Source organism: Brachionichthys hirsutus, chromosome 22 (assembly GCF_040956055.1).
Source record: "Brachionichthys hirsutus isolate HB-005 chromosome 22, CSIRO-AGI_Bhir_v1, whole genome shotgun sequence".
Lineage (NCBI taxonomy): Eukaryota > Metazoa > Chordata > Actinopteri > Lophiiformes > Brachionichthyidae > Brachionichthys > Brachionichthys hirsutus.
The window spans coordinates 8,772,705-8,791,367 of record NC_090918.1 but is presented as its reverse complement, the minus strand read 5'-3'; the positions used below and the strand labels follow the sequence as shown (position 1 = coordinate 8,791,367).

Sequence of the window (18,663 nt, the reverse complement as noted above, 5' to 3'; positions counted from 1 at the left end):
ACCCATAAATGTCCAGTTTAATGTTTTATAAAGAATACAAATACACTTTTACCAAACTGATTATACAAATGCAAGAAGGCGGCGCAAAAAAATGATGCCTGATCAATTAACGACTAGCGTGCATTATTTGCAGAGTAAACGACAATAATAAATAAATTAAGAAGAACAGCAATAATAATAAATGCGGGGAATAAATACGTATACTTATCAATCTATTAAATTATTAATACCTACATAAAGGCGAGACTAAATAAATAGATTTTCAGTTTATAAATATAGATTTAAATGTGTTATTAGCAATATTACATTGAACTATCAGACTTGTGTGGTTATAACATAAGCTAATAACATCATTTTTCTATATTAGTCTGCACCATGTCATACCTTTTGAGCAGCACCACAGTAAAAGCACACAAACGAATAATCCGGTATATGTTCTATGAAGTGAGAATAAAAATCTAGTGAAGCATCGCGGCTATCTTTGCATTCATTGCAATAATAATAATAATAATAATAATAATAATAATAATGACATTTATTGATTTTACCTCTGGAGCAGTCAAAGCCGCGGATTCGCGTCCCACGCATTCATATTCCACGACTTTAAATGTCCCCTGATTATTATTTTTTTACCGTGCTAATATACGGCTGCGGGAGAACAGCCCTCTTCCTTGTTTGGCTAAAACTATGACGTCACCACGCACGTATGTGAACGGGCAGCGTGCAATGTTGCTATTTAGACAGCAGGTGGCGCTTTAAGTACTGAAATTGTGGCTCTTTGGTTTCTGTTTTTAATAGAATACCTTGAAAATTATCGTAAAACAGAAACAGAAAACACAAATATAAAAACCCGGACTCCCGTCGTGTCACTTTTAATTTATTAAAAAGATAATAGAATGAACTTGAATTGTCTCACTTTCCGCTAGTCCACTCTCAATGTGTCTACGTCTAATGCCGGTAATGCACTAGTAGTTACTGCATGTTGTCATCTGTATATATTGCTCTATTGACAACTGGAATTTGGAAGTATAGTATATTTATAAACGTCTTAACGGGTTCTCGTGAATTTGATACAAACGACATTTCTCACTGAACTCTTTAAGATTCCCTAATATTTTCCTTTATTTAGTTCATCATCTCTGAACAATGAGAAAATGTCCGAACTAATCACATTATATCATTCATTTGTTGGAAAAAAAAAAAAAAAAAAAGGTTGGGATGCCCACACAACCAGATGGAAATGAGTCATTTGGAAATTGACGTCAGAGGTGGGATTGCCTAAAATGTCATCTCGTGTGTGCTCGGCTCCTCTTCGGGTGTTTCCGGGCGCTGGGTTGAGTCTCCGCCCCCCGCTCCATTCCTGCGTTGTTTGGGGGGACAGTAGGAAGATGGCGGCGGCCCCGCTGTACTGTGTCTGCCGGCAGCCTTACGATGTGAGCCGGTTTATGATCGAGTGCGACATTTGTAAGGACTGGTTTCACGGCAGGTACGTCGGATATGGTCTACTCGGGGGGCGGGGGTCGTTCGAAGCGACAAACGCGCATTGGTTTATTAGAAAAAAAAAAAAAGTCGACGTCTATCTAAGCTTGTGTTGACTGGTAAGCTAACTTAGCTTTGCTAGCGCTAGCGGTGGGCGACGGGGGGTTTAAACCGTCTATTGACGCGACTTTACCAAAGAGAGTGGGCTGTCGTTTTCAGAATCGGTGTGCCGGTGCTGCGAAACGCCGCAAGGAACACACCCGGAGCCGTTTATTGTGTTATAACTCAAACACGGAGAGCAAATAGTAAGCGGGTGTTGTTGTTTTTTATTATTATGTACTAATACACGGATTCAGTCAGTCAGAGATCAAAAAGATTCCAGACGCGGCATGTTTGTCGGTTGTAATCATTATTTTAGATGAATTTAACGTCGCGTTAAAGGCAACTTTAACAGATTAGAAAACAGAGACAGGCTCTGTGTGTTTAAAGAGCTGCCTCGCCAAGCTAACCGAGGTTATTCGAGGTAAATAAGACAAGTTCACACCAGCACTCGGGGGGGGCACGTGTTTGGGATCGATTTGAAACACTATTGATTAATAGATCTTCTATTTGAATAAGATCTTCTGGTGTGTGTGTGTGTGTTTTCGTGCATGATTAGCGGATCACTTTGTTAGAACTCGAATGGTTGGACGACAAGGAGCTTGTTGTGGTTTTTTCTTTTGATTGACAGTTAGAATTTAAATCCCCCTGTTTAAAGCAACGTGAGGCACATGGCAGGCAACCCCTAGTGGCGGAGAGGAGGATTATTGGATCATGCCCCCCCCCCCCCCGGATTGGTTTATTGTATGTTTTGCCCTATTTTCTTGTTACTTTGAATGCCCTTGTGATCATTAATGAGGATTACTGACTTACAGGAAAATGTTTTATTGTGCCATTTAAAAACTTGTGTTGTTTGGCGCAGCATTTTATGGAATAGCCTGCAGTAATTGATCAGTGCACTTCTAATTGGAGTAAACCGAGCAAAGTATTAGCCTGCGCGGGGGCGTCTCCAGGGCAACTGTTTACGAATACAATACTCTGTTTTTTTTGCTTGTGTTGAAATGACGGAAGCTATTGCGTAACCACATTAAACGCGCTGCCAAAAAAAACTTAGCGGGCCAGAATCTTTGGCGTGTTAAAAAGCCAAGAAGGGCTGGATGTGGCTGCGAAGGAAAAGGAACAAATGTTGGAGCTTCCTGCAACGCTGGGGGAGGGGGGGGGGGCAGTTTCCTGCTTCTTTCCCCACAAGGATGTGCGGAAGGAAAAGGATCTTCTCTAGCCATGGATTATGGGCACATCGGAGTGAAATTGAGAGGAGCTCAACCTTCTGGTGCTTTTTTTGTGTCGTTCGTGTGGGGGCTTTCTCACTGCATCAGTTGACTGACTAGCGTGTGGGTGTTTGGGGGGGGGGGGCTCAATGGAGAGAGAAGGAATGATTGATGGGGCATTTCAGCTGCCCAAGTTCAATGCGTGATCGGTCACTGTCGCACGAGAGAGAGAGAGAGAGAGAGCTGTTTATATTTAGAGAAAGAAAGGAATGTTTCAGGTCATCTATTTATCTTTAAGCAGCGCCTCCTGGAACCATCTGAGGAAACTGCATGAGCTTCAGCTTGATCAAACGGCTTTCACGCATCGACTACCAGTCAAATTTAATTATTCTATTAATAAGTTATGGATTGAAAACTCATACATGTCACTTTTGTAATGAGTATTTCACGTAATCTGGGAGGGAAGTCGGGTATTTCTTTGCATTTTATCCCAATTCTAATTTATGTTAAATGAAATTCATTCAAAGGAACGCATTTACAATGCAGTCGGCCTTAGGGCGAGCAGCAGAAAGCCACAGACCGATGGCTGTTTATGTTTTACCTGGGCACCGGGGGGCCTTAAAACAGCCACGCGGGCGCTGCTTGTCGCCTCAGGGCTGTTGTTAAACCTCCACTGGGCTCTCGTGGCGCCCGGGCCTCGATCTGCGAGGACCTCTGACCCCTGACTGCTGCTCGGGTCCAGCGTTGTTTATGGAAGCTTTGCCCGAGCGCACTAGGAAATGGGCCGGAGCAGTCAGGTGCCCCTCCTGGGGCAGATAAAGACAGCCCAGGTGTGCTTTAACTGCCCCTCATCTCCTCCACTATCTTCCAACTCATCCATTACGAATCTGCCAGTTCCCTAATGTCGGCGCGCCATTGCCCCATGCAGAGCAGCTATTTGGGGCTGAGAGATAACGCCCCCAGCCTTTGTGTTTCCACACCGATCATGGAGGACAATGAACCCCTCACAGCGCGTGGACTAATGAATAAGCCCTCTCAGTTCACAGGAAGGAGGCCCTTGATGAGAGGAAGTGAAGTGAGAGGGGGGGTTGCCAAATACACACGTCTTCTCATTCAGGATGGGATGTCTGTCTGACTAAAACGAGCTTTTGTGTTGGGACATTGTTCTCAGTCCTGACTTTCTGTAAAACGTTCTCTTGTTCTCCACAAGCTTCAGTAACACCGTGCCGGTAAATACGGAGGTGACGCACGTTGACCCGCCCCCAATCTCGTCCTTTCTCTGGTACAAGAAGTGACATTCGAATGGATTCGGGGAGGGCGAGCTTTGCACCGATGCGGTACTTGAAATATTTGGCCTACTTTCTCCCTTAGTAAATCCCCCCCCCCACCCCCCCCCCCAAACCTTGCTGGCCTGTTCCAGTATGAGTCATTACAGGTGATGCATGCGCTGAGTCGAGCCGGCATATGTATGGTGCTGTGCCCCGATTTCCCACTGTGGCATTACAGAAAGGAAAGCACCAAGTTAGATGAGGACAACAATGTGACTCACATATTTCGACAAACCCCAAAGCAGAGCGTGTGACTCATGCTCCCCCCCCCCCCAGTGAACGACTTTGTATTTAATCCAAGACAAGATTCCTGATGTATGAGCAAGGCCTAAAGCTGCAGCGAGTTATTGGTCACTTTCCTGCAAAGCACAGGAGCGTCGATTCAGGTTTCCTGCTTAGTTATTTGTCGTCATTTTGGTTCGTTGTTTTCTATGACGGTTGAAGGCACAAATTGAATGAAAAATGCACGACATAAATAAAGTCATTTTGTTTAAGTCGCCCGGAATGATGGCATCAACCAAGCCTATGTGGTCTCTTTCACCCAGTTTAGCAGTATTAATTGTTATATCTATCTCGTTATCGGTTTAGAAAGCAGCTAATAATAGCACAGGACCGTATGAGGTGAACAGGAGAAAGGGGAAGGACTGTTGACATCCTGTTGGTGCCACTGGGGGCAGCGTTCCCATGAGCTCAGCTTCCTGATGAGTTTAATGACCCTCGGCTTTTATTTCCTTTACAGTTTCCTGCCTTTTCTAGCAGATCAAAGCTGAGAGCGGGCTGCTGTTAGCGGGCTGCTGTTAGCGCCGTCCATCCTGCTGGCAACAGGATTTATCAGCCCAAATCCATTGTGTGTGATTTGGGTTGTGATGCTAACTGCCTGCCTGAAGTTCTTAAGCCTTTTGGAGCGCTACAATGAACACGTTTCTGTTTGTTTGTTTGATCGCACCAATCAAGATGCTTTAATGAGGCTCGTAACCGTCACATTTTGTAAAGTGCATGTTTCTATTGTGCTTGTGCATAGAAATTCAACCGCAAATAAGAGTTCAAATGTCTGTTTCAAATACTTTCAGAGACGATTGGTCGTTTTATTTCCAGGTCGTATTGGGAATCAAAATACCATCTCATAAAACACATTTATTGTCTTCATATATCAAAAGATCTCTATAAATACTAAACCTAATGGTTCTCTAGGAGTAGAGAGGGTGCATTGTATGTGCCCTCTGCCCCGCTTAGTGCACGTCATTAAACAATAAAGGTGACCTGTGCACGTGCTCGGATCGGGTCACCGTGTAGGTTACCGGTTTCTGTGTTTTCCAGGCCGAACGGCGGACCGCTTGCTCCGTGAGCCCACGCCGCCTTGGAATGAGCTCCGGCACGCAGCGGAGGAGCGCGTGCCGGGTAGCATCGGCGTTGTTGCGGCTCCTCCCACCTTGGGAGCGTCTTGTTTTCGAGATTTTAATCATTTAATTTGCCTGTAATAAGCAACCTTCGGCAGGTTGTGTGATCAGAGCGGTTTGACTGGTGAACCAGATGCTAATTGTGTTTGTGTTCATTTTAGTCTCTTTGATACTAAATCTGTGATCCCTTAAATCTTTCTCTGGTGACGCTTCATGTTTCACATTAGCTGCACAGATTTCAAAGCTGGTCTTATATTTTAAAAATTCTTCTGAATGACAGCCGATAATATTAATAAAAAAAAATCATAGTTGTTTAAATGATAAAGTTAGAAAGAGGATAATTCAGGTCACAAATCCTTTCCAGTCTCGGAGTAATCATTGATAGATTACTCGGTATTGGGTTTGTAACAGAAACAGAAATAATGACGTTTAAACACTCCTCTCCGTCTCCCAGCTGTGTGCAGGTAGAGGAGCACCATGCAGTGGACATCGACGTTTACCACTGTCCCAACTGTGACGTCTCACGGGGGCCCTCCCTGAGTGAGTGTGGCTTTGTTGCCCTCCTTTGGTCTCATTCATCAAAGGCCGACTCTGATTGTCTGCCTCTCATTTGCATGTGTAACCCCGTTTCTGCCTTAGAAGCTAGCCTTTGCTAGCTAATTGGATGCTACTCGTCCATCTCGTGAATGAACGTCTTTACAGAAAGTGCCCGATTCGCCGATGAACGTGGAATGAAACACTCCTGTGACGCTCTTCTGTGTTTGCTGCAGTGAAAAAGCGCAACAACTGGCACCGGCACGACTACACGGAGCCGGATGACGGCTCGAAACCGGTGCAGGCCGGCACGCCGATGTTTATCAAGGAGCTCCAGAACAGGACCTTCCCCAGGTAGACGCGCCCGTTTCTGTTTGAGCAAACCGGTTGGAGATTAAAACGTATCCCGATTATAGCATCACGGCAATAAACGCGTAAGCTTTAGTCCTTATTCTGATTTATTGCTGTTCCCCACAGCTGTGTGTGTGTGTGTGTGTGCGTGTGTGTGTGTGCGTTGTGTGTGCGTGTGTGTGTGTGTGTGCGTGCGTGCGTGCGTGTGTGCGTGCGTGCGTGCGTGCGTGTGGGTGTGTGTGTGTGTGTGTGTGTGTGTGTGTGTGTGTGTGTCTCTGTGTGTGTGTGTGGGTGCGTGCGTGCGTGCGTGCGTGCGTGCGTGCGTGCGTGCGTGCGTGCGTGCGTGCGTGCGTGCGTGCGTGCGTGCGTGTCTCTGTGTGTGTGTGTGGGTGGGTGCGTGCGTGCGTGCGTGCGTGCGTGCGTGCGTGCGTGCGTGCGTGCGTGCGTGCGGGGGTGGGTGTGTGGGTGTGTGGGGGGGTGGGTGTGTGTGTGTGTGTGTGTGTGTGTGGGGGGGTGTGTGTGTGTGTGTGTGTGTGGGTGAACGCTTTGAGCATGAGTAGCACGAATAGGAGGCTTCGGTGGGCGATGCTAATCGGACTATTATTCCAGTGGCGACGGGATCCTGAGGAGGATGCGGGGTGAACAGGTGACGCCCCGGTACCTGGAGAGGCACGGCTTCACCTGCCCCATAGTGGTCACGGAGATGGAGGGTCTGGGACTCAAACTACCAGCCCCGACTTTCTCTGTCAGAGATGTGGAGCAGTACGTGGGTAAGGACGTTTAAAGATGAACTTAGGTTCACCCGCTGAATCAAAGGGGGGTTCTGGGGGGGTTCTCTGGGGGGTTCTCTGGGGGGTTCTCTGGGGGGTTCTCTGGGGGTTCTCTGGGGGGTTCTCTGGGGGTTTTCTGGGGGGGTTCTCTGGGGGGTTCTCTGGGGGGTTCTCTGGGGGGTTCTCTGGGGGTTCTCTGGGGGGTTCTCTGGGGGGTTCTCTGGGGGGTTCTCTGGGGGGTTCTCTGGGGGGTTCTCTGGGGGGTTCTCTGGGGGGTTCTCTGGGGGGTTCTCTGGGGGTTCTCTGCGGGCTCTCTGGGGGTTCTCTGGGGGTTCTCTGGGGGTTCTCTGCGGGTTCTCTGCGGGTTCTCTGGGGGGTTCTCTGGGGGTTCTCTGGGGGGTTCTCTGGGGGTTTTCTGGGGGGGTTCTCTGGGGGGTTCTCTGCGGGTTCTCTGGGGGTTCTCTGGGGGGTTCTCTGGGGGGTTCTCTGGGGGTTCTCTGGGGGTTCTCTGGGGGTTCTCTGGGGGTTCTCTGGGGGTTCTCTGGGGGTTCTCTGGGGGGTTCTCTGGGGGTTCTCTGGGAGGAATACACGGTGAGCCTCGGTCTGCTTAAAAGCTGAGGAAGCCACCCAACAGCAGCCCCAGCAGCGAGGCCGTCTGGGTGTCGACGTGAACCGGTTTCCAGGTTCGGGGCTTTAGCCCACTTATCGGTGCCTGAGTGAGTCCTAAGCTCCTCCCCTCTCCTCTCTGGGGCCACGACGCTTCCTTATTGAAAGCGCTCGCCACGTCCCGGCTCCTGTTACAAGCCCACCAGTGGTTTTATCATTTAGTTCAGATTACAGACTCCCTCGCTCTCTTTATCTCTCTCTCTCTCTCTCCCCCTCCCTCGCCCCGTTGAGCATTAAGCCCGAGGCACAGGTGCTCTGACCGGGGAGCCGGTGTCCGCTTACATTTCTTACAGTTTTCCGACAATGGGAAAGCAGGAGTGGAATTGCGATGCGTTCTGTCTTTCAATTGGCTCTCGACAGCCGTGTGGCCCCCTTCGTGGGTGGCCCCTGATTGGTCCCATAGAGCATCAGTGAAGTCAGTTCGTACTGAGAATGCAGTAAAATTACTTTCTACACACATTTTACCGACGCATTTGCAATATTTGCCTTCATCTTTTATTGCCCGCACACCTGGACTTCAGGCTGCCCCGGGGGGGGGGATAGGGACTGCTGATTTGGGGTTTTGTGGCGTTGGGAGGTTTCCTGCCCGCCTGTACTCCAGCTGTTCTGTCATCAGATGCAGGCCAGCTGGGCCTCCAGAGGGGGGTGTGTGTGTGTGTGTGTGTGTGTGTGATGTGTTGGGGGTTAGGGGTTAGGGTAACCACTCAGAAGGGTAATAAAAAATGTGAGCAGGCGGGGGGGGGGGGTCCAACAAGCAGCTGTCCTGTTCCACACGGCGCTTCCGGCCCGATGTTGATCGCCAGCGTGTGATTCGCGGCGTCCCAGCCGTGACGTCTCCCACGCACAACCAGGCGGTAAATGCAGCAGCCTTATCACCTCCACCCACTCCTCTGCCTCAGAGACGGATGGTCTGGACAGATTGTCCCTCCTTGCCCCCCCCCCTGTGTACAAACCCCTTCCCTCACTGCCACATCGGTGCCAGTTTCCCCTCAGGGTCCGATCTCTAAAAGCGCACGAAGACGCCAGCAGGCCGCTGACCCCCCCCCACTCAGGAGCCAATTGCAGAGCGACCCCATCTGTTATTACACGACTAAACTGTGCTTATTACACATCCAGGGGGCGACAAAGTCATCGATGTGATCGACGTGGCCCGCCAGGCAGACAGCAAGATGAAGCTCAGCGAGTACGTGAAGTATTTCACTGCGTTGCTTCGGCCCAAAGTCCTCAACCTCATCAGCCTGGAGTTCTCCGACACGAAGTAAGCCACTCTGTGTGTGTGTGCGTGCATGTGTGTGCATGTGTGTTTATTCTCGTTGTGATGGCTGTTCGATCCCTGCCCGCTTAAATCTAATCATTATTGGTTTAAGACGTGTTTTTATTTGGTCTTGACAGATTAAGATGTCGCTCCTGTCAGCAATAACTAACGTTTCCATAGAGTCTAACTCGCTCTGCTTTCACTCCGACCCCCCCCCCCCCCCATGAAGGATGTCCGAGCTGGTGGAGGTGCCCGACGTGGCTCGGAACATGTCCTGGGTGGAGAACTACTGGCCCGATGACTCCTTCTTCCCCAAGCCCTTTGTCCAGAAGTACTGTCTGATGGGAGTCAGGGACAGCTACACGGACTTCCACATCGACTTCGGCGGTACCTCCGTCTGGTACCACGTTCTCTGGGTGAAGTGCATTCAGAAATCGGGCCGAGAAAATGCTTGTTTAATCTCATCTTAATCTTCATTAACGGCGTTCGTTTTGTTTCGCAGGGCGAGAAGATCTTCTATTTGATCAAGCCCACTTCCACCAACCTTGCACTATACGAGTCGTGGAGCTCCTCGCCCAATCAGAGCGAAGTGTTCTTCGGGGACAAAGTGGAGACGTGTTACAAGTGCGTTGTCCCCCAAGGAACCACCCTGCTCATCCCTACAGGTCTGGTTCCACGCTGCCTTTGATCGTCTTAGCCAGGCGACCTCTAGTGGTGACTCTGAAACGTTTCCGGTCAGACCAGATCAGCTGGCTCATAGAGAGAATGACGCTCCTCCTCTGTCCAGTTGTTTCGGGCGCAACGGGACTTGATTGGCGGCTTTCACGCGAGACGAAACGAATGGCACTGATGGGGGGGTGGGGGGGGGGACTTGATGATGTTCAAACCAAACAGCTCAGAGGCGGAAGCGCCTTTTTAGAGACTTGGAGGAGTTCCTGCTTCGTAGTTGACGTTTAGGACGCTCACTCGGGTCGTCTGAATCTGGAAAACCTGCATTCAAAAGTCCAAAAAAATAATCACGCTTTCCACGACGCACCGCTAGGAACGTACATCAAAGTCTCCTTGAAGTCCTCTGTAATTGCTAAAGGAAAATAAGCGACGACCCAAACGGTTCTTTATCGTCACTACAATTGGGAAGAATGAAGAAAAGCAGTGTTTGTTGTGTAATAAGAGAGAAGGAGCAATGACTCTGCAGCCCCCCCCACCCCCCCCCATCCATCAGTCTCTATTGACTTTTTGAAGCTGATGGTGCGCCTTTGCTGTCGCCACGCACACCCAGGCAGACAAAGCTCGGTTCAGCGTGTCGGCTGCCGGACGGTCTCAATCCGTCTTCCAGCAGTGCTTTCTAAAGGGGGGGGTGTGGAGAGGTGGGAATTAGGGGGGGTCAGAGAGCGCAGCAGGTCAGTCAACCCACACATTATCAGACTAACACCAACCCCCCCCAAGACTCTGCTTCTGCTCACTTCATGTCGTGTGTAGCACCGTTTACCTGCGTAGAGGGAACGCGTAACTTTAATGGACGTCTACGTCTTAAGTTTTGTTTTTATGTCTGTAAGTAGTTCTTCGTCAGATATGCAAGTGCTATAAATATCAGAGCAGAGCGCTCAAAGTTGCGTCGGTGGCGTTTGTTTCGTTGCTGTGGGGGGCTGAATTGTTTCACTCCGTGTCCTCTGACGCCCCCTGCAGGCTGGATCCACGCTGTTCTCACCTCTCAGGATTGCATGGCATTTGGAGGGAACTTCCTCCACAACCTCAACATTGGCATGCAGCTCAGGTACTCCACATCCGGTTTGTTTCGGGGCCGATCTGCCCTCATGCCGGTTTATCCCCGAGTGGTTTTGTGTTTCGTGTGTTTCTAGGTGTTATGAAATGGAGCGTCGTCTAAAAACCCCGGACCTCTTTAAGTTCCCGTACTTCGAGGCCATTTGTTGGTATGTGGCCAAAAACCTCTTGGAAACATTGAAAGGTGAGAGAAAAACGCGAATGTGTACAAAACACAGAGGCGATGGCACACTAATATTAAAAAAAGGGCTCGCGTGTCAGAATATCAACGCAAAATAAAAAGAGTGACGAGTCTCAGTCATGCAGGTCATTTACGTTCTCTCTGTTCGGCCCCCCTCAGAGCTACGGGAGGACGGGTGTCCACCAGCAACCTACCTGGTCGAGGGAGTCAAGGCTTTAATCAGTGCGCTGAGGACGTGGCTGAAACGGGAGGTGAGAGGTCTTTGCGTTTTCACCGTCGTCCCTCTACACACCTAAATATCTACCGTTTTCCAACCCCAGCGGCGCTGACTGAATGTGCTCTCTGTTGGGTCTGCAGGTGAGCGAACCCTCCAGCGAGGTACCGGATCACGTCAGGCCGAACCGCCTCATTAAAGAGCTGACGAAGGAAATCCGTTACCTGGAGGTGAGGGCAGAAAAGGGGCGGCGTCGGCGTTTAAACCGTAAAAAGCTGTCATTTGATATTTCTAGAGACGACGTGAGGAAAGAGACCTTTCACAAAAAAATGAACGGCAGCTGTTTATTTTCTTCTCCTTGTAATCTGAACCTCTTATTGGAACTGAATGATGACGCAAACTCAGTTTTTAACACGATAATTGTTTTTTTTTTTGCCACTTTGTTACTTCTATGCAGCAAACAGCTTGGGGCACGTAGTCCCACTTGGGGCGCGTAGTCCCACTTGGGACACGTAGTCCCACTTGGGACGCGTAGTCCCACTTGGGACGCGTAGTCCCACTTGGGACACGTAGTCCCACTTGGGGCGCGTAGTCCCACTTGGGACACGTAGTCCCACTTGGGACGCGTAGTCCCACTTGGGGCGCGTAGTCCCACTTGGGACGCGTAGTCCCACTTGGGACGCGTAGTCCCACTTGGGGCGCGTAGTCCCACTTGGGACGCGTAGTCCCACTTGGGGCGCGTAGTCCCACTTGGGGCGCGTAGTCCCACTTGGGGCGCGTAGTCCCACTTGGGACGCGTAGTCCCACTTGGGGCGCGTAGTCCCACTTGGGACGCGTAGTCCCACTTGGGGCGCGTAGTCCCACTTGGGACGCGTAGTCCCACTTGGGGCGCGTAGTCCCACTTGGGGCGCGTAGTCCCACTTGGGGCGCGTAGTCCCACTTGGGGCGCGTAGTCCCACTTGGGACGCGTAGTCCCACTTGGGGCGCGTAGTCCCACTTGGGGCGCGTAGTCCCACTTTGAAAGGCGAGAGTGAAACGAGTTAAAGGAGCTCAAATACAGCAAATAAAAACAGAATTCATTCTACTTGTCGAGTAATCTTGAAATAAATCGGTTCTGGTCTAAAAATAAGTGAGATGTTTCGTGTTGCTAACAGGAGGAGCCGGCCGGTGGTAGCAAACCAGTGAAATCTCAGGGAAGCGGATTGGGATTACCGTCCGGGTCGCACGGCTGCCCGGCCACTCGCTCCACGCTAGAGAAGCTATGCCAGGCCCGCCGGGCTAGGAGGGCCGCCAGGCGACTGAGGGAGCAGCAGCGCCGGGCCCCCAAGGTGCCCTCGAACCTGGACATCCTGGAGAGGCACACCCGGGAGGTACTGAGGAGGCTGGAGGTGGGGCCGCTCGATGAGGTGAGCCGCGCGTGGAGCAACCAGAGCTGACTTTGAAACGCTGCGCGCTCATCTTTCTGTGGCGCTCATTACACAGGACGCAGCGTTCCGCGCCAAGGTTCGCGCGAAGCTCAATAAAGTGTCGACCGCCTCGGCCGCCGCCGCCGAGTTTTCAGACGACAACCATCTACGGCTCATGTTGGTCAACGGCAGAATTATCAGGTGAGCTTGTGTCCTCGGGCTCGGCCTCCATTCGTGTTTCAGTCAGCGCCAGAAATAAAGGTGAAGTCGAATCCTTCCATGAGAAAATGTTCATTTAACGTGCAATTAGCCTTTATTATGGCACTAACAAACAATAAAACAATACATAAAAGAATTTAAAAAGATGTGTTTAATTCAACAACAAACGACGACGACTCGCACGTTTCAATGTAAAAGTCCCCGTTTTACTTCAAAGGGCGTCGTGCTCGTCGTTTGCGTGTTTGTGTGCGCAGAGACGTGAGGCGGTCCGGCTGCAGCCCGGCCGAGGCGGAGGGAGAACCTTCGCCTCTCGGGCTGCCGAGGAGTCGCGTGGATGTCAAGTTTGAGAGGACGCGGGACGGTCGAGAGCAGCACAGCGCGGTGGACGAAAGCAAGCTCTTCAGTGAGCCCCCCCCGGTGTCGACGATTGTGTTTAAACTCGTATTCGAGGCTCAAGGTTGTGTTTCTTGCCCCCCCCCCCCCCCCAGAAGGTTTGCAGAGGGTGAAGACGGAACTCGGGGACGAGGTCTCGGGACACTCCGGTGTGTCGGACGCGGAGTCGGGCAGCGACTCTCCCTCGGAGGTGAAAATCACGGGATCCTGTTTCACGCTTTGTTGAGAAAGGACGTACTTGTGTACTTATTTAAGTTACATTGAGTTAAAAACGTATTGAAGTAATTTACAAGCATGCATTGAAATAAAGAGGAAGGCCGTATCATTTAAGACTTAATTACGCCACGTTGTTGGATACCAATTAAAATATCCAGCTACGATGACCTGTGTATATATATATACATTTCTTAAGTACTAATATATATATATGTGTATCTGTCGAGTAGTAAATTAAATGCAACGTGTTTAGTCCCAGAATTGCAAATGTAATGGTCTTTTATGCTGGACAGTAATGGTTCACAGACTTTTTACTTTGAAACATCCGTTTTAATTTAAGAATTGCTTTGCCATTGCAGCATAAAGCTTCATCATCATCATCATCATCATCATCCTCTGATGAGGATTCAGAGAGTTCCCAGGAGGAGGAGGAGGAGGAGGAGGATGAAGAACAAAAGGGCTCGTCTCAGCAGAAGCGCTCAGGGCACACCATCGAGCTGGACCGGTCCAGCCAGAAACTCGGGGACGACCACAAACCACTCAAACGGTACGAAGCCTGCGCCCCCACCGGGGGGCGACCTTCAAAGCTCAGATGTGTTCGCCTGGAGGTCGTTGGTCATCCCGGCTGCTTGTGCGTCCTGCAGAGAACGTCCTACCTCACCGGGCACAGAGGAGGCCATTCAGGGGATGCTGTCGATGGCCGGCCTGCTGTGCGCCCCCAAGTCGGACAAGGTGGGCTCGTCTCATGAGCCCTGGTGGTCCAGCCCCGGCCGGTGCTCGCCGGTCGGGCAAAGGGAGGCGCCGCGGCACCAGCACCAGCTCCGCCTGCAGGGGGACACGAGCCCGATGGACAGCCAGGGAAACAGCAGCGAGGCCTGGGACAACCGGGGGCTCCCCAGCCCGCTCGGTCCAAGCCACGCCAGCAGCCCGGAGACCAACTACCAATACTGTGACCCCTCAATGTCGCCGCCGCTGCACCCCTCCAAGAGACAAGCCCCCAACCCCCCACCAATCAGCAATCAGGCCACGAAAGGTTGGGAAATCCCATTATCGCTTCTTCTCTTTCCTTTTTTACCGTGCAGATTAAGTCTGACACTCAATCTCACATTTTCCATTTTGTTTTATATCATTTAATACACAATGCATCATGAAGATATAGAATTAGTCTTTTTATAACCTGAGAATACAAGTGTTATAACAATAAAATAAATATTTGTAGCAGAAATGTTCACTTCCTTTCATTTTTCTTCTCCTTTCCTTCAGGCAAGCGGCCCAAAAAAGGAATGGCCACAGCCAAGCAGAGGCTCGGGAAGATCCTGAAACTCAACAGACACAGTCGCGTCTTCGTGTGACATTCCAGATCGTTGGTGATGAAAGGAGGAAAAAAAAACACCCCCACGGGACAATTTGCTGCCAGACACAAGAAGAACAAAAGACGACCGCGACTCGGTGAATCGACTCGTCCAAAACAACGACAACAAAAAAGGAAGCAGCTCAGTGCGCATGCCGAGGAGACACAGGGTATCTGAAAATAAGCAAGCGCACAACCTCTCTACAAGCACACTCGGAACAAAACGGAACCGGAGCCGTGGGAAGTGGAGACGTTTTGAAAGGCGGACGAAAAACTCCTGCAGGCATCCGGATGGACGAAGGGGACGCCGGATGTCTCCCACGCAAAAAGGACAACAAACTGCTTGCTTTGCTGGGGGGTTCACTCATATTTCCTGCGTCGAACGCGCCCTCCCCTCGACCTGAAGAGGATGGAGGAGCAGATATTTCTTCCCTCTGATCCCGACGGGGGGAAACGAGGTGCTAAGGAGGAGAACCGGAATTTCAAAATGGTGCTTATTGTCCGTGCTTGTCCCCTTCCAGGCCTCACCTCTCTTCCCGAGCGCCCCCCCCCCCCCTTTTTTTAATCTCTATCACACCAGCAATAATTACCGAGGAGACGGTCCCCGATTCTTCTGAATGAAATTGGTGAGTTTTGTAGTTTTGTGCGACCCGCTCTCTTAAGTCTGATCTGTTTGATCGGACGGGAGTCCGGCCTCTGTGCTCACCTGAAAGGTGTTGCCCCAAGTTCTGCCTCTGAACTGGGATTAAAATAGGAGTTGCGAGTCATTCGCTCAGGTCTCAAAATTAAACCTTGAGTCGCCACGTGACTCGCACGATTTCCATCTTAATTTATTTCTTGTTTTATCTGTGATGTTATTTTTATGGACTCTGAATGATGTATTTATTAATTGAAAGAGAATGATTTTTTATTCTATTTGAACCTTAAACCTCTGCTATTCCCAGGGGGTTTCTCTTTCCTAAGGTTTTGTTTGTTTTGTTTCAGACACACTTTTTGTAAACGTGGATGTTTGTGTTCATCTCTTGAGTAGCAATTTACCTGGATGTGAAACATCAGCTTTACATATTTAAACCTGAGCTTTTTTCAGTTAGTGCCCGTATGGCAAAAAAAAGGTATTCTGAAGCACTGTGGTTGATCCAAAGTATTCAATTCATTCAGAAGACGTGAACATTTGTGGGTTTGGATTGGAGGAGAAAGAAAAAAGTATCCGGTGACGCTTGTTCTTCTCGGGTTGCGCAGTCCACACCTCTCAGGGAACGATGCCATGGACATGAACCACCAGCCACAGGATTCACCTCGGACTCGGTTTTCATGGTGTCATCGTAAGCTGTGCTTTTAGGCAGCCGGGTCGACCCTTCGAGGAATCACTTTCCACGACTTCAATCACAATTTAACGCAGTTTCAGCTCAAGAGACATTTTGCGTGTTTAAATGACTCTGAGGCGCATGTTGCCAGGTAGCTTTAAGACCACTCTTTGGACAGTGAGACTTGAAAGCTTTGCTCAGGTTGACTCGTGTGACTGGATCAATCAGACCGTGGCGAGGTGTTTCACCTTCTCCCCAACACACGGAAATGATTTACAAACGAGTGTTGATCACGTTCTCAGACTGAGGTTCTCCCTCTTCTAACGCTACGCTTCACCTTTTTTAACTCTTTGCATGTCAAGTCGTTGAACACACGAGCTGGCCCGCAGGCAGGGTTTTGTTACAAGCTGTAGTATTCATCGTACAGGATCTGTCCTCTTTTCCTCTTATATGCAGCTCCTTCAGCCTTCTGTGTTTCGTGTGCTGGGTCTTGCTATGTTTTTTTTTTTTTCTTCAGATTTAAATGGCTTATGATTTAAAATTACAAACACTGGCTAACTGTGACACTGTTGATGCATTGCATTTTGATTCTACATTTCAAAGATTGCGTGTAAATAAAACTAATAAAATAACATGGCTGTTCTTTTTCCGTACCGAATTGGCTCGGCCATAACATTTAGCTTTAGGAAGTAAAAAAAATAAGAATGTAGAGTTCAGGCTACAATGATATGAAAGGAGGGCATAGAAGTAGGAGCATGCTACGGTGATTTCCTCATTTCAAACAATTTATTGAAACAAAACCCAACAATTGGGTATACAAGAACAAAGAATTGTGAAGCATTTGTTGTGAATTTTGCCATTAAGCTCCTTGTTGGAGAACAACAGTTCAACATGCATTCAAAGGTTCAGAGGTCACATGAAGTTCTCCTGTCAAGGTTATAGTGAATTTTAGCTTCATCCTGAAATTTCAACTGAAACATTTCCCAATCCTTCAATTACTGTTCAATTCAAAGCTAAATATTCTGGTTTTGGACTTTTTGACAATGGGCTAACTTTTTCCTCACAGATGGATTAATATTCATCCAGGTCAGTAACTGAGACAATTTTATTTAAGCGAAATTAAACTGGAACAATCAGCTTTTAGTCCTCAGCTGGTGGAATTCCAAATTTCTCGTCTGTCCACTGAGAGGCATCGAGCCCGGAGAAAGTGACCCGACAGAGAAGGGCAACATTTCCAATTTACATCATGAAATCATGCGTTTGCTTGTATCATACTATATTACTATAGACATACAGAACTCGCTCTTCCAAAAGAAGGTTGCGCCCCTAAATAGTTAAATACTCCTTTAAAATTATGTCAATAATTGTGCCAAATCCCGGTGTTCGCTCAAAAGCCACCTTTTCTCTTTTTCAGTAGACCCACCTCCAAACAACCAGAGCTGTGATTGGACGCAGAGTGACAATTATATCCATTAAACCCTGTGCTAATTGGTGGAACGAATTGCACACTTTTAACCACAGCGCCCCCTATGTTCCGTTCATAAAAGTGCTGTTCCTTTCAATCCACGGATGTTCCACTAGATGGGGTCAAAAGCTAAACAACCCTGACGTGGTCACGTCTCGTAATGGAGTTCATTTATTGTTGAATAAGGAGCTTCCAAATTTTGCATAGTGTGGAAAGGGCAAAAGAAAATTAAGTGTTTATGGAACAGACAGAGATCTACGAGTTTGATTTCTGGGGTTCATGACAGTTCATCTAACGCTACTACGTAAAAAAAAAAAACAGGAAACAATGACACTGTGTCGTGAGCGCGCGCGCCGCCGCCCATAAGCGATCGACCCGCGCGCTCAAAGACAGAACCCTTCGACGCCATCTTGTTAACTGGGAACCTGTACAGAGTGGCGACGGGGGCTCTCAAAATGACCATAAAAAAAAGACGAGTTCAAAAGGGCACGACCGAAGAACGTTTTCAAACCGAATAATTAAAAAAGAAATCCATCGAGAGCTCCCTCCTGAGATAATGAACACACGCCGCACACCAGCAGCTAATGGCGCCCGCTCCTTGCTCTCCGGCTGCACCCCTCTCCCCTCACAGCTCAGAGCCCGCCCACAAACAGCAACAGCATGATGTCATCGCGAATCGACCATTTCCCCCAAAATAACCAATTTACATATTTCATTCATTGACTCAACTTCCCCATCGACAGGACACCTACGGATAAAACGCAATGCGCAGCAAAGTCGCGCATTCCCGTTATCCTCTCCGGAAGAGACAAACCGACAGCGGCCGTTTATACTCGTCGTGTCCCTCCGTCGCCGCGTCAGAGCGGGCGGCTCGAACGGCCCGACATTTTGCCTCCCGTCCTTCCCTTAAATGTATTTCAAACGAGCGGCTCGACTGCGTTGAACCAGCCGTGACAGCGTTCCCGTGAGTGCGCATGCGCACGGGGATGCGGTTTAGGGTGGGGGAGGGTCCATAAACGGAAATGTTGAGAGCATATTCTTTTTT

The 18,663-nt window shown here is 49.3% G+C and overlaps 1 protein-coding gene across 1 annotated transcript; it reads left to right on the top strand.

The window, feature by feature from the left end:
• The first annotated feature begins 1,388 nt into the window (after nucleotides 1-1,388).
• Nucleotides 1,389-16,785, top strand: kdm7aa (lysine (K)-specific demethylase 7Aa). Its single transcript, XM_068755433.1, has 18 exons — nucleotides 1,389-1,486; nucleotides 5,966-6,051; nucleotides 6,282-6,399; nucleotides 7,006-7,166; nucleotides 8,949-9,090; nucleotides 9,317-9,503; nucleotides 9,590-9,752; nucleotides 10,774-10,861; nucleotides 10,947-11,053; nucleotides 11,210-11,301; nucleotides 11,408-11,494; nucleotides 12,419-12,670; nucleotides 12,747-12,871; nucleotides 13,144-13,292; nucleotides 13,378-13,472; nucleotides 13,858-14,045; nucleotides 14,143-14,531; nucleotides 14,762-16,785. Exons 1-18 carry the CDS (start codon nucleotides 1,389-1,391, stop codon nucleotides 14,848-14,850), a joined length of 2,616 nt encoding a protein of 871 aa, XP_068611534.1. The 3' UTR covers nucleotides 14,851-16,785.
• The last annotated feature ends 1,878 nt before the right edge of the window (nucleotides 16,786-18,663 follow it).